Source organism: Apus apus, chromosome 2 (genome assembly GCF_020740795.1).
Source record: "Apus apus isolate bApuApu2 chromosome 2, bApuApu2.pri.cur, whole genome shotgun sequence".
Taxonomy (NCBI): Eukaryota; Metazoa; Chordata; class Aves; order Apodiformes; family Apodidae; genus Apus; species Apus apus.
This window is the reverse complement of record NC_067283.1, coordinates 151,241,656-151,257,570: the sequence shown is the minus strand read 5'-3', so window position 1 is coordinate 151,257,570 and position 15,915 is coordinate 151,241,656. Positions and strand designations below refer to the sequence as shown.

Below are 15,915 nucleotides of genomic sequence, written 5' to 3'. Positions count from 1 at the left end.
TCCAGAGTTATCTAACTGCCTACATTTTGAAAAGGCTCTTTACAGATATTTAAGCTATTAGACTGAGTATTAGACTGAAAAGAAAGAGCTGTACTAAGAAGAATGTCACCTGACAGCAGGAATACATTGAAGCGTCAGCTTTATTTTGCTTACTTATGTTGCAAAAAATGTCAGTTTAGATACAATTATACTGAGAAGAGTATATTTTATTGATATGGTCTTCTTTGGCCTAACTATAACTGTTTAGGTAGTATAATTCTAGTCAAATTCACCCTGGCATTTGCATTTGTAATATGGTACAATTTGTCTCTAATGTATGTACAATTTATGTGATATAAATATACATACTTTTTTTAGGCCTTACAATTGCTTTTCAAAGTCCCACATCACCTTGAGCTTATTTGTTGTGTTCTTGCAGGTACTATTTCTTTTTTTCTTTCCTTCTTTCAGCTGAGAATTTAGAAGTTTTCCCAGACTTTGAGATGCCTGTGAATACTCAGATGGATGTAATAGATGCTAACGAAGATTTTGCATCTAGTGATTCCACTGCAGTAATGAAAGGAGACTTTGGGAAAGGTTCTCTGCTGATACACACAGATAGGATAATTGTGAATCCCTCCTGCATGCACAGTGGTACTGCAGGTGCTGCTTATACAGTTAAGGGTTTAAACCAGCACTCCACATCTCAGGTATGTACAGTGAACAAAGAAGGCCAAAGGAAACGTGAAAATATTTTCCTTTCAAGTAAGGGAACTACTTCTGACTCAGAGCCAGGCAATACAGAATGCACATCAGAAGACTTTGAAACACCTGAGGAAGTGTTATTAAAGGACAACAGACTTCCAGTGGATGTTACCTGTGGAAATACAAAACCTAGCAATAAGGATTCCCACAAAAGTGAGCCCATGTTAATTGTCAGTGGTCAGCATGATTGTGGATCATGTGGAACTGATGGCTTGGAAGGCAGGACTGAATTACATAAACCAGATGAATCTGGTCATCCTGAGAATAATTTAACTTCATCTGAGCTTGCACTGAATGAATTAACCAGTCTTGAAAAACCAGGAGACCCCGACACCAAAGCTCTGCTCCCAGTTTTGAAAGCTTTGCCCACACACAGCTTTGAAGTGAAATTGTTCCCAAAGGAGCAACGAGGTGAGGAGAGTGAAGATTTTACTCAAATGTCTGGGATTATCAAAAGATCCTCCTCTCTAATCTCTGACTCCGGCATCGAAAGCGAGCCGAGCTCAGTGGCGTGGTCTGACGCTCGCAGCCGGGTGCTGGAGCTGCCCAGTGACAGGGAGATCCTGCACCCCTTGGTCCGGAGGCACGGAACCCATCGGAATTCCTTGGAGGGTGGCCACACAGAAAGCAACGCCAGCTTGCCCAGTGGGATCCAAGCGTCGCTCACATCCATCAGCTCTTTGCCCTTTGAGGAAGAGGAGAGGGAAGTGGAGCTCAACAAACTGACGAAATCTGTCTCAGCTCCTCAGATCAGTAGCCCAGAAGAGCCTGCAGAAGATGTGGATATATCCAAGCATGGTGAAGCAACCTCAGGAGATTCAGGAGGAAACTTAAAAAGTTGCACGGAAACAGCAGGTGAAAATGGAAAATCAGTCGTGGACTTTTCTGAGTGTCAAATCCCCACGGAAAGTGGAAAACATGAACCAAGAGGACATTCAAACCCCTCCATCAAACACAGTAGCAGTAACACTGAGTTACAAGGGGAAGAGGAGAAAGAAGGTTTTCCAGTGACGTACTATAGTTTGGAAAATGAAAAACCACCCAGTTATCCAAAGCAGCTCCCAGAGTGCCAGTCACTGGAGAGCAATGGTGAATGCAGCTTAAAAACACCAAGGGCTTGTAATTACTTGAACAAAAATATGGATAAGCTTGATACGTGCACTGAGGATCCAAAGGATAAACTTACACCAGACACTTTAAAAACACAACGAGACTTTTACTCCAGTAGCAGAATTTCAGGAGAGGAGAGCTTCTCACAAGGCATAAAGCTGGTACCAGATTTTTGCTATCCTGTTCCAGCTTCTTCAGAGACCTCAACTGAATTTGGCTCTACACAAGGAGAGTGTGGTAGCTCTCTTGCTGATGAGAGCCCTGCAGTGTATTCAGAAATGCAGGGGTTACAAGAAATTGAGCTCAACGACTCTCCTGCCTCAGCAGAACCTGCCATAGGCTCCTGCCAAGCTGGATATTCCCAGGAACCCAAGAGTCAAGAACATGATCTCGTAGCTAATGGCACTGGGTTTCATTTGGCCACAACGGATGGAGTAGCCCTGGAAAGCAGAAAGGCTGTGGATGTGGTTAACCTGTCTGTCTCGTGCACAGCCACTTGTCTTCCTTTTTCTTCTGTGCTCAAAGAGACCCCTGCCATGGTTGGGTTCTCTGCAAAGCAGGCTGCATCCCCCATCACACGCCAGCCACTGGGCTCTTTCGGAGTTGTCTCTTCCAATTCAGAGGAGATGGCTGCAGAGACTAACGAAAGGATGCTGAAGTAAGAAGGTCTAATTACTTTCTTGATAATTGTTAATGTAATGCCAAGAGACCCTGATAAAGTTCAGGGCCCTCATACAGCGGGCTTACTGTAAGCTTGCATGAAGAGACAGTTGCTGCCTGAGGAGCAGCAGTATAATAATCCAAACGGACAAATGGTTTATATAGAACAAATAATTTAAACAGACGGGAAGGATGACAACGCAGAGAGACCCAGATTATAAAAGACATTAGTTCCTTAATCTTAATGAAAAACACTGGGATTTAGATGTCTATATAATCTTTAAGAGCTGTGCCTCCTTCATGAAGTCAGCCTTAGCCAGTACTGAGTTTTGGTTCTAGATTGTCGGTTCACTATGACAGTGTCATCACTTATTTTTTCTTCTTTTCTGCTTAAATAATTGTATTCTTTGCCTAACCTATGGAAACAGGAGTGCAGACCAGCTGGTAGGGTCTCAGTTTCAGCTTCTCAAACTGGAAAAATGGGAGAACTGGCACCCTGGGTAGCTGGAGAAGAGTCAGTTTTTTTTTTTTTTACTTTCTTCATTGCCGGAGGTAAAAGTGTCTCATCATGGCCTTGGTGTCATAGTGGCCCATTTCACAGACTGACACACTAGAACATGTATATTTCTTTTATAGTTTGGTCTCTCTGCTGTAATGAGGAAAAACAGTAACATGGAAATTTCTCAACCCATTCAGTTGCCCAAAATGTTGATTCTCTGCATGTGAGTTCATTTGCTACCGTTTGTGGTGGGCATTTTTTTAAAAACAGTTCATTTTGCTTAAGTCCTGCTTTATCTAAGCAAAAAATTTGTTCCTTCATTTTGAAGCAAAATATTTAAGCATGTATTTGTGCCTGTGAATTCAGGGCCTCCAGATCCATGGCTCAAATGCTAGATTTTTTGTTCTTGTCTGCCTTTAAAGTCAGTACTGCTGATGTAAGTAGCTCCTCTCCATTATATAAAGTGGACTTTGCTATCCCCAACTTTCAAAAGTTAAAGTCTCCTAACCTGGTCCATCCCAATTTTCTACCTAATTCTACACTTAATGTTGTGATTATTAATTCCTAAAAGTTCTGGATAAGTTTTACTAAGTCAAAAAGCCCCTGAAGAGTTTGGCCTTTTCAGCCAATGGAATGCTTCATGGTGATTTTTTATGTAAAATTTTAGGTAGGAGAGGGCTAGCTTAGTTATTTTAGGACTGAGCTGCTCTTCTTCATAGCTACTAGATGTTTTCAAAAGAACACGAACATGAAATCAAACCAAACCAAAAGTATCTACCATATGAGGTAACTCCATAGTCTGAGGAATGGGAGGAACACCTGCCTGCCTATAAATGTTCTTCATGCTAGTGAAATGATACATTTTGCATTTCAGTATCTATAATGCTGATGACATTTTTATGATGTAACATCGCTAATTCTGTATCTTAATCTCTTTGTTATGGCCCACCAGAAAATTATTTTTTTGTAAATCTTTCATTCCTCTGGCAGGTGTGAGGTGCTAATAGGCTTTTGCTCTTCCCTGTTTGTAGTCACATCACTCAGAAACAGATTTTCTTCTCTACATCCTGATTTCTGTCAACCAGAATAGATAAGAAACAGTATCCAGGTCTCTACTTGAAAGTTACACATATAACTTCTAGCAAATACCAGCTTCCTCATTTCTAGTTCACAGGTTTATTGTTGAACACCCAGTTCTATTGTGATTAATTAATATATTCTCCAGTTTTTATCAGGCCAAAGAAAAATTTAAAAAAGAAATGAAGATTGAAGGATTTCTGTACAGTGACTTATCTGTACTAGCTTCTGATATCCCATATTTTCCACCAGAGGAAGAGGAAGAAAATTTGGAAGATGGAATTCACCTGGTTGTCTGTGTCCATGGATTGGATGGTAAGGCCAGAAGGAAGTGCTGTTTGCAAGTCATTTTGCTGTAAACAAAAAAGGGCAGAAGTTCAGCAAGTATGAAAAAATGGAGAGTCTAAGGAGTGTATGTATCTTAGCTAAGTATTTAACCCTGATTATGTTATTCAGTCCATTGTAATAAAGGACCTAGGAGAATATTACATATTTGCTCTAAGAAATGGGTGCTGGAACTTAGTTGTTATTGTTTAAGCAGAATTCTACACCAAAGTACATTAGTCCTTCTGTGTACAGGAGGAATGAATTACAGTAACTCTTCTTGTCTTTCCACAGATGCTTGGTTGTTTTGCAGGATGTCACCAGGATGCAAACATTGTTTTACCCCCACCCAACACTGTTATAGGGTAGATAGTGGACAATTTTAGGAATTTTATTCACTGCAGAGTAAGCATGGCCTGGAATTTTTTCCCTACATGATTTATAAACAGAAAAAAAAAAAAAAAATGTTAAATTTGAAAATTATTGGTATCACTGGGAAAGATGTAGATGTTAACCTTGAAAGTGCAGATAAAGAAGGGTAGAGACTGAAATCTTAGGTATTCTCAGCAAGGTGGGAAAACACTGGCTTGAGCAAGGACTGTTTGCCATTCAATATATTGGTGGCAGTAATGTCCTTATCACGAGGGGGAGGTATCTCCTTTTCCAGCAAAACATTTCAGAGGACTTTGGAGTTATGTACTATGGAATGAGCATCTCCCAAGATATTAGGAGCCTGACAGTATTTCAGCACCATCTCTGGGAATACACAGAGGTAGATTATTCTACATCTGGAGGTACAGCGCGTGTTCTGAGGCCCCTGGCAGGGCTGCAGTGTCCCCTGAGAGCCTCACCAGCTGTGAAGGCAGAAGGACAGACCTCAGCTTTTTGTCTGTCTTACCTCTGCTGCTCAGCAAAGAGAGGGCGGAGTTACTCTGGGTCAGATCTTTGCCTTTTCTTCCCCATCAATTATGCAGTCCCCAGCAGCAGCAGGTGAGGTCCAACCCTACCTTCTGTGGATATTCTTTATCTCCTGCTGTTTCACTGCATGATCCCGTAGTGTCTTACCAGCACTTAGCAAGAGCTCCCTGCTGTCAAGGTTCACAGGAAGACAAATCTATTACATTTGCTCTATATTAGTAATTTATTTTTTTTTTTCCTGTTGAATTACATCTCATAAAGTGCCATTTATTTCTAGGTAACAGTGCAGATTTACGGCTGGTAAAGACTTTTATAGAACTGGGACTCCCTGGTGGAAAACTGGACTTCCTAATGTCTGAAAGAAATCAGGTAGTACAGAGCTAATTTCTATCTTCCTTTAGATCTGCTACAAGCTGTTGACATTGCTGAAACAGGGCCCTCAGAAAAACCTTTTCAAGAGCTGAATGAAGCAAAAAACACTGGGGAATCAGGAATTTTATGTAACATTTAGTGCAAAGGCTTATTCCTCTTCCTGTCTATTTTGATAGGGTGTTCAAAACCACCAGAAAAACATTCCTAGCATTAAAGTCAAAGGCAATGACATTAGCACTTGTAGGACCAGACCTTAGAAAAAGAAAATTGATTTATCCTGTCAGTTTGCAAACTTAGCAGCCTGATGCCTCTGCCTGTTGGATGCCAAGCAACACAGCACCAACAGAAAGCAGCAAGTGTAGTTATGCTAAATTCTTTGGAGGAAAAGGGATATCCAGCAGGTGTTGTCAGGTGCCTTTGCTGCAACAACAGTTGTTTCTCCTGTTGCCATATTTGCAAGATTTATTTCCTTGAATGATAAAGAAACATCTTCCAAAAAACATTCATTGCTACTCTAGGCAGAGAAAGAGAAAATAACTCTGTGCTTTGCTCTGCAAGGAATCAATATTTATCACAGAGAGGCCTATCTTTATGCACAAGGTAAGGATTTTCAGTGCCCAGGCAGAAATGTTATTCTGATTTATGAGCAGCTGAGACATATGAGTCAAAACTTTCCAACCTTCTTTGTTCAACAGCTTTTATATTTTCAAGTGGTCAGTTGGAGTTAGTCTGTAAACTTGCCACCTTCTGTTGCATATCTCTTGTCAGGAGCAGACCTGCAGTGAACATAAGTGAGATGAAAGTAATGAGGGGACCAACTTAGACTTGCATCAAAACCTCAGGTTTTCTGAGAACAAAACATCATGTAACATCACTATTAAACATTATCCAGAGCTTGTAACTTTTAATGTTCTTATAATCTGGAAAGGTGAGGAAGTTCCCTATGGCACTGGAAATAGAAACTGTGTGGTTTGGCTACTGTTTGGATCCTGTAAAACATCCTGTCACCTTTTTTTCCTACTCCGAGAACTTCACTGAACTTCACAGCCATTTAGTTGAAGTTTGCCTTACAGAGGAAAACGCAAAAAACTTTTTTTAGGCATTAATTTGTGATACATTTGACAAGATCAATCACACTGAGATGATACTAAAAGGTGGAGACATAACCAAGTGATATGATGCTTAATGATATGATGCATAATTTGGGTTATGATTAATGTTCAGGCTGATATTATTCCATTTTTAAGCAACATGAAAGCTTTGGGATAATAAGCCTAGGAGGAAATAATGAATTAACAATGTGGACAAAACAAACAGGTATAAGGTTAGTGAACTGTTTGTAGTTTATGAGAGCATTTATTTTAAGACTGAATTGCAAAGTGAATATGCTCATGCATTCCTTTGCAAGAGCTGCAATTAGCAAGATGAGTTGTGTCACAAAAGCATTAATTACTGACATGTTTGCTCTGAATAGCAGCTCCAACATTTGATGATTGTTTTTATGGCATCTCATTAGTTGTGAATTTGATTCAGAGCCCTGTTGGATTGCCAAATGAAACAGTTCTGAATAAGTTCTGCCCGCAGTTGTGTAGACTGGACAGCGTATTATTTGTTTTATTGTATCACAACTGGCAGTATTGTAGCAAGCAAGAAATTGGATGTCTCTCTCTAGAATTCGTTCTCTTGCTGGTAACTGTTGAATAGCAAACACACAGTATTTCATTAAGGTGGCCTAATAATAATTTTGTGATTACAACCTTAGCATCAGCATTACCCACCTGTCAGTGTATAATTCTGTAAGCTCTTTTATCATAATAATCTGTTAAATCCTAAATGCCAAAATCTTCTGTTCCATGTGCAGAGTATAGTATCTAGAGCAGCTGAGCGCTATCAGTTCTCATCAGTGTCAAGTCAGGCATCTGTAACATCATACTTATGAGTATGGAATCACTCAACCTAATATTCTTAATCTTACTATTAAAACTTTGTGGATCCTGACTTATCCTGTCATGACAGGAGCCAAATTTAGAGGCACAGTTGGTAGACAAAGAGAAACAACCACATGAGGTTATTTAATCCCCTTAAAATAAGAAATGCCTTCAAAAGGGTCCTATTTCCATGTCCTACAAAATGTAGTTACTCTAGTCCTAACTCAAATTCTCAGGTTGTGTTCTTGAAGCTAAATGGCACAATATAGAGTCAAAGAGAGTCTATGGCAGAAAATGTTGCCTTATCTTCCCTCTGAGCTCACTGAGGACAGTGAATTTCCACATGGGCTTTACTGAGAGCTATGTGACCCGTACTGACTGATGGTATTGTTGTTACCAGTGATGCTCTGTGAGAAAAAAAATACTAGTTGAAAAAAATATACTAGTTGAAAGCTATTTGCTAATAAACTGAAAGTGAAACTTCCTGACTGTTTTCAAAGGAGAACTTCAATTTTTAGAGGACCTGAAGGCTCAGAAAAATTTTCTCCCTCCCCCCTTAATTATATACAAAGAAAATTTGAACTCATTATTACATTTCTTCATTCTAATTTAAAAATAACATTAATCTGCAATAAATACGTTACATTTTTATTCACTAATTCATTCCATTTTTCACCAGACTGATACTTTTGCTGATTTTGATACAATGACTGACCGATTATTGGATGAAATCATTCAGCATATCCAGTTGTACAACCTCTCCATATCCCGAATAAGGTAAGTGTTCTGATAGTTAATAGCCTGGAGCTGTTGGAGTTACATGAGGAACATTCAGTTAAATTAGCTTTTCCCAATGTTCCCTGTGTCAAAAGCCATTGAATCAGTGAGATTAATTTTTACATTGTTATAGATGGAAGGAGCACCTACTAGGCTGAAAAAAATGTGAAATGGTAACTTAAGGAATGTTACTGAAAGCCCTGATAGATTCTTCTCAAGAGCAATTCATATCACCCTTATGCTTAATTTAAAGAAAATACACATTTTTTCTGTTAATGTAATTCTTTCCTTTCCCAACAGTTTTATTGGACATTCCCTTGGTAACGTCATCATTCGATCTGTACTAACTCGCCCCAGGTTTCGCTATTACCTCAACAAGTTACACACCTTCTTGTCCCTCTCTGGGCCTCACCTGGGAACCCTTTACAACAACAGTACTTTGGTTAGTACAGGTAAGAGTTGATGAGAAAACTATGACTGGCTGCAGTCCACGGCAGAGTGCATGAGACACCAACACATGGAGGTAGCAGTAAATTGTAACAGCACGACTTTGACATGATAGTTGTGGAATATATTTGCTAAAGACTTCAAACCCACACAGAAAAAGCTGCAGTGAGGTGGGCTTTCAGTATCTACTACAAGGTCCAGCACAGTACCCTTTGGAAAGTCCAAGGGTGTGCAGCAATGAGTTATGATCTCTGCTTTCATTGTAGTCTTCCACTTCTCTGTATACTGCAAATAAAAAGAGGCATTTCTGAGGATGAAGAACATGTTTAGAGTGCTGTGGGGATGGAATGTCCCAGAATTAATCCTTCCTGAGTGTTTCTGTTACCATGACACGAGCTAATGGTCTCAGGTTGCACCAGGGGAGGTTCAGATTTGATGTTAGGAAGAATTTCTTCGCCAAAAGGTTTATCAAGAATTGCAACAGGCTGCCCAAGGCAAGGGTTAAGTCACTGTCCCTGAAGGTATTTAAGAGTTCTATAGACATAGTAATTAGGTATATGGTTTGGCTGAGGATTTGCCAGTGTTAGGTTGTCGGTTGGACTTGATCTTGAAAGTCTTTTCCAACCAAAGTAATTCTGTGATGACATGGATAAGTCATAGGATAATTTGAGTTAGAAGGGACCTTTAAAGGTCAACTAGTTCAACCCCTCTGCAATGAGCAGGGACATCTTCAACTCAATCACGTTCCTGAGAGCCCCATCCCACCTGACTGAGGAAGAGGAGGCTGAGGGGAGATCTCATCGGTCCCTACAACTACCTGAAAGGTCCTCGTAGAGAGGCTGGTGCTTGTCTCTTCTCACAGGTGGTTAGAGACAGAACAAGAAGGAATGGCTTTAAGCTGCAAAAGGGGAGGTTTAGACTGGACATTAGGAACAAATTCTTTTCACAGAAAGAGTTGTTAGACACTGGAATAGGCTGCCCAGTGAGGTGGTGGAGTCACCATCCCTGGATGTGTTTAAGGGTTGTTTGGATATGGTGTTGTTGGATATGGCTTAGGGGAGAACTTTGTAGAGTAGGGATGATGGCTGGACTCGGTGATCCCAAGGGTCTTTTCCAACCTGAATAGTTCTATGATTCTATGACCTTGAATGTCTCCAGGGATGTGGCTTTTCCAAGCTTCTCCAGGCAAACTGTTCCAGTGTTTCACCACCCTTGTTGTAAATAATTTCTTCCTTATCTCTAGTCTAAATCTACCCTTTTTTAGGTTAAAACCATTGCTCTTCTGCAGTGAAACCCTTACTCTTTTCTCTACATTGATTAGCAATACAAGAAGAACCAGAGACTGACATGGAGTTACAGGGCTACTCTTACTGTAGGCACATGTCTTTAATCCCCTTTAGTTGATAATTAGCAAACAGGATACAAAAACACACTGATTTTCATTCCAGGTCTGTGGCTCATGCAGAAGTTGAAGAAGTCAGGGTCACTTTTGCAGCTGACCTTCAGGGACCACGCAGACCTGCGCAAGTGTTTCCTCTACCAGCTCAGCCAAAAAACAGGTGAGTAGGGCTCAATCTGACTGGGGAAATATCAAGGGCCATTCCAAAGGACTGGGCTGGATTGCTGTGCCCTCCAAGGGAGTAATGAAATCTGTATTTTGTTAATGATCTTTCTTTGAACACTTGCTTTTGAGAAGGACTGATCTGCTTAAAATCTGATCTAATCTCTGTTTTATCTATGCCACTTACCAGTGAATATATTTGGCAAATTGTTAGGACCAAACAAGACCTCCATGCAGCACTGAGCATGCACCAAAGTTCATATTCTGTAAACAAGAAATATCATTCTTGACAAGGCACCTTTGCTTTATTTATGCTACTAGATGAAAACCATTTTTCCTTTTTTATTGTTTTGCTTAAGTTTAACAACTCTTGTCTCTAGGAAATATGACTGTGTGAAGTGAAGAGCCAATTTTATTCGTGTCTGTTGTGACACCTTTGTACTACAGAGAGAGATGTATGGCGTCTCACCGGAAAAATGATGTCTCAATTGAGATCTTTTTATCCTTTACTTGGTCTGTCATGAATAAATTAAATGAATCAGGCTTTTCATAAGAAAAAAAAGCAAGCATGATCTTTCTGTTCAAGCAAATGTCTTCTTTTAAGACTTATTTTGAATATTGTGTGTGAGGAAACGGGTGCTAAATATGTAGTCACAAGGTCATTGCTTGATACTTAAATTTTTTCCATACTTTGCTACATTGCTAAGAGGAAACAGACTATATTAAGATGACTATAACTCCTTAGTTTGTATGCTGACAGACATAGAGGTGTTTCATAATTTGATGAACACACTACATGACATAATCAATGAAGAGAAGCTGCTGTAACTTGGCAGTATTTGAAATGCCTTATTTGAATTTTCCCTTTGTTTCCCTGGCTCTCATTTCTGTAGAGTACAGTTGACATCTGCTTTAATACTGTCATATTAAAAATAAAATGGGGTCTACACGGGAAGCTCACATTGTTATTTCCCAAGCAACAAATTCCCAAGCATGTGTTATGAGAATTGTTGTTTGTTAGCTTGGTAGTCTGTGAGGAGTGTTGTCCCTGCAAAAGTGGAAAGCAGGAGGTAAAATGTGAGAAGGGTTGTCTGTAAAGTCAGAATCATCCAGGTAGATGCTTAGGTGAAAAATCTGAAGAAGTTGCTAGGTCCAGATGTGAACACAGGACCTAGTATATTGAGTCAAAATAAAGGTGCCTCTACTCTAGCATTTTGCTCCCAAAAGTAGTTGAGAGAAGGAGAAGTACCAGAAGCAGTGTTGTGCTTATTTAGTCAGATAACTCTTCAAGGCTTCAGCAGTTTCTGGCTTTTCTAAAGAAGAATTCTCTGCTACTTTTTAATCTTTTTAAATGTTCTTTGTGCTTTTCTTGAAAGGAAACATAAACACAGTTCCCTATAGAAACTCTTGACAACTTCAGGACCAAGGAAGTGGTTGTCCCATGGTGCTAAGCACTGGTGAGGCTGCACCTCAAATCCTGTGTTCAGTTTTGGGCCCCTCATCACAGCAAGGACATTGAGGGCCTGGAATATATTCAGAGATTGGCAATGAGTCTATTGAAGGGTCTGGAGCACAAGTCATATGAGGAGCAGTTGAGGGAACCGGGGGTGTTTAGACTGGAGAAAAGGAGGCTGAAGAGAGACTTTTATTGATCTCTACAACTACCTGGAAGGAGGTTGGATGAAGGTGTGGGTTGGTCTTGTCTCCCAAGTAACAAGTGATAGGACAAAAGGAAAAGGCCTCAGGTGGTGCCAGGGGAGGTTTATACTGGTTATCAGGAAAAACTTCTTTACTGAAAGGGTTGTCAGTCTTTGGAATAGGCTGCCCTGGGAGTGGCCAAGTCCAGATATTTAGAAGATGTGTAGATGTGGTGCTGAGGGATCTGGTTCAGTGGAGGATTTGGCAATGTTAGGTTAACTGTTTGACTGGATGATCTTAACAGTCTTTTCCAACCAAAACAATTCTATGAATCATGTAATATTTTAAATATGGTAACACTCCTTGTTACTTCTCCTACCTTTTGCTTCAGACTGAAGTTACAGGCTTACTAAAGGCAACCAGCAGGACTCTGTGATGGTGATGGCCAACTTTTCTATAAAAATCTAGAAATCAAGGAGTTGGCTCTGGACCCCCTTCCCATAGGGACCACAGACAGGGCAAACAGCAGGAGCCAGTTTCCACAGTTCATCAGTGGCCCCATTGCCTCCAGGGAAGTGGGAGGATTCCTGCTTTCCAGTCCATGTACCAGCAGTGTGCATTTATCAAGGGACTGCTGAATGCAGGGACTGGATCCCAAGACTGCCTGAACACTGATGTAATAGCAGTGAACTTGGTTCCTCCTCACCTCCCTCTATCTGTTTTGTTTGAAAATTGTGTTATTTCATTGTGTTATTTTTGAATGTGATCCCCATTCCTGTGAACTCTTTTTTATCCAAAACCACTTGTTGACTGTAGTGGTGATGTACATGTTTTCAATGTTTAGAGGCATAAATATTTGCAAGATTAACATGTTAATCACTTTTTTTTTTCAGACAGACAGTTCTTACTTTTTTTGTTGAGATGCTATTATCCCCTATGATTGTTGATAGGTAAGAAATAGTTCCCAGAAGAAGCAGAAATGGGTTTGAGCTATTATGAGTTTTTCTAAGCATGTTCCAAATTCTAATTATTATAATCTGTCTTGCACTGTAGATTTTCAAATGTATGAACATGAAGTAGACATGCTGATACTGTATATATTTTCATCACTATGCATCATTGTGACAAATTAATTTAATGCATTTGCCACAGGTCTTCAGTACTTCAAAAATGTTGTGTTAGTGGCCTCACCCCAAGACAGATATGTACCCTTTCATTCAGCAAGAATAGAAATGTGCAAAAATGCAGTTAAGGACAGACATACAGGTAAGTTTAAAATCCTTTCTATATTTACAGAGCTGTTGAGAAATTGTGTTTTTGTGGAGATGAGGTCATTGCACTTGAAGGGTTTTTCATCATCATGATGAAAACTGAAATGTTTCTTTGATAAGGAAGAAAGTGTTCTCTTCCCACAGGAAATTACTGAAATCAATAAAAGAACCTTTTTAAGAAGGTCTTTGTATGATGAAAACAAATTTCAATCAGGTCATAATCAAAGGTTTCTTACTGCTCCTTCCTCTTCCCTCTAATTCATTTTTTTTTTTAAAGTGATGATAATAAAACCAGCTCTTGACAATGTTTTCCTTTAGTCTACGAATTTACTAGTGTAGTCTCACCTTTGTTTCACATAATGAAATCTCTCCCAGCACATCCAAAGTCAGATCGACTTCCCTTTGCTTTCAATACTGTGTGGATGATTGCCAGGTAATTTAGTCACAGACCTAAAATCTTGTTGTCTTGTAATAAAATCTATAAAGCACATCATGGCTTGTGCCACCAGAGGCCTAGCCCTCCTGTCAGCTTGGGCTGTGTATTGTCCCAAGTATTTCCTTTGTTATGAGCAGGCTCCCTCATTTATAAAATGTTTCATTGCTTCAGTTTGATAAAACTTCCAGAAATAATGTTCAGTGTAATTTCCCTAGAAATGGATGTACTCTTTGGAAGTAGAAAGAGACACCCATGCCCAATTATCAACATGGTTGTCTTCACACATCTCACCTAAATCACAGCACTTTCTGTCCTACCTCAAATAAGAATTAAAAGGCAATTTTCTAAATCTCTCTTCCAGAGATTAGTATGACTGAGCACGAGCTGGATCTACATTCAGTGTAGATTATTTATGAGTACAAGTTTCCTGAACCATTGGTTTTGCCCTGTAAACTCCTCATCTACCTGCATGATGTCCTTCTTGCATTAGATTCCCCAGAGAAACCTGAGTGGACCTCTATGTTTTGCCAGACCCTTTTGAATTTGAATTCACAAGCAGCGTGAGTCCAAACCTCTTCCCCTGAAGGAAACAAGTGCATTTCCTTCCACCACAGAGCAAACAATATTAAAATCTGAGGAGCATCCCACTTGTTGTGGTAGCAGCTTCAGCAGACCTCTTCAGATGACCAGTGCTTCCATGAGATTAACAACATCCTGGCCCTTGGCAAATCTTTGACACGGACCTCTTGCATTTTGGCCTTGCTCACATTTTCCTTCTCATTGTGACTGTACACAACACTGGAAGGAAAGAGGGAATTCTGGCAAATTTGGCATATAAGTGTGACATCTAAACTCTTTTTCAGGTCCTGTTTATGCAGAAATGATTAACAACCTGCTCCAGCCCTTGATTGGAGCAAAGGACTGCACTTTGATCAGACACAACGTGTTCCATGCTCTGCCAAACACCGCCAACACATTAATAGGCCGGGCTGCCCACATTGCTGTGCTGGACTCTGAACTTTTCCTGGAGAAGTTCTTCCTTGTGGCAGGACTCAACTACTTCAAATAGTGCCTGAAGCACAGGGTAACAGAAGCAAACCTTTTCACTGAATGGAGGAGAATCCCTTGGCCAAGAGAGTGCAGTGTTAGAAATGAGATCAGGTGGGACTTTCAAACTTTCCATTTCTGTTTCAGAGAATAAAGTTCTATGGCTTCAAGGCATTCAAACTTCCAAATATTGGTGCTTTTGGAAGAAATAAATAATCCTTTTCAGTTTCTATGTTCTTTGTCCACATAAAGACATGAGCCACTTGTGAAGTACAGAATCAGAATAGGAAGGATAATTCTCTGAATGTGATTGGACCAATATGTTTCCCATTTCTTCTGAATATCAACCCAGGAACTTGGTTGTCCTTGATTTAATGCTTTATTATGTATTAACAAAGCTATACATTTATAGCATTTTTGGGGTAGTTAACACAAGTGCAAACAAGTATATATGAACTCAGGTTAAAACCTTCTTTGTGATGAACTGGAATGTCTGAAAAAACATTTGTGAAAGATTCAAAGTTTCCATTCGTTGAAAGAAATTATTTGGATGGTTCCACTAGTGGTAATAATGTGTAACATACAGTCAGATAATGGAAAGGAGTGACATACTTAGCATAGAACAAAGATATCTTCAAATTTGTCTTTTTTAAAAATTAACACTTAAAGTTGGGAAGCATTTTATCCAAGTTAGATGCTGCCAAATGAATAGGAATCTAATGGATTATTTGTAAAATACCAGTGGCATCTGTTACCATTTCTTTTGTTTACATTTGTAGAGGACCATTATTGTTCTTGTTATAACCTTAGAGGTACAATTTTTACTTTTACATTTGTATCCAAGAACATTTACCTCCCCCAATTTATTTATTTTTAAATGTATTACTCTGATACGAAATTCAAAATCTAGCCAGTAATGCTCCTAGAAAAATCCCACCAGATGAAAGCAGGCTGGAGACAGAGAGTGGAAAGCTTAAAAAATGTAAGTATGTCTTCATAGGCTCCTCTGCAATGCTCTATTAGTACTTCAATAATGACCATTTAATAATGACAATAATGACCAGTGCTGCATACAGTCCCAATTGTTATTTGTTTACAGATGGTTG

The 15,915-nt window shown here is 39.6% G+C and overlaps 1 protein-coding gene across 1 annotated transcript in view; it reads left to right on the top strand.

Moving 5' to 3' along the window:
* FAM135B (family with sequence similarity 135 member B) overlaps positions 1-15,037 on the top strand; it is a 208,918-nt gene extending 193,881 nt beyond the window's left edge. The window contains exons 13-20 of the mRNA XM_051611777.1: positions 451-2,512; positions 4,239-4,405; positions 5,610-5,701; positions 8,312-8,409; positions 8,710-8,861; positions 10,305-10,415; positions 13,208-13,321; positions 14,626-15,037. Of these exons, the coding sequence (XP_051467737.1) occupies positions 451-2,512; positions 4,239-4,405; positions 5,610-5,701; positions 8,312-8,409; positions 8,710-8,861; positions 10,305-10,415; positions 13,208-13,321; positions 14,626-14,831 (3,002 nt within the window). The 3' untranslated portion in view covers positions 14,832-15,037. The remainder of the gene's footprint in view (positions 1-450; positions 2,513-4,238; positions 4,406-5,609; positions 5,702-8,311; positions 8,410-8,709; positions 8,862-10,304; positions 10,416-13,207; positions 13,322-14,625) is intronic.
* The last annotated feature ends 878 nt before the right edge of the window (positions 15,038-15,915 follow it).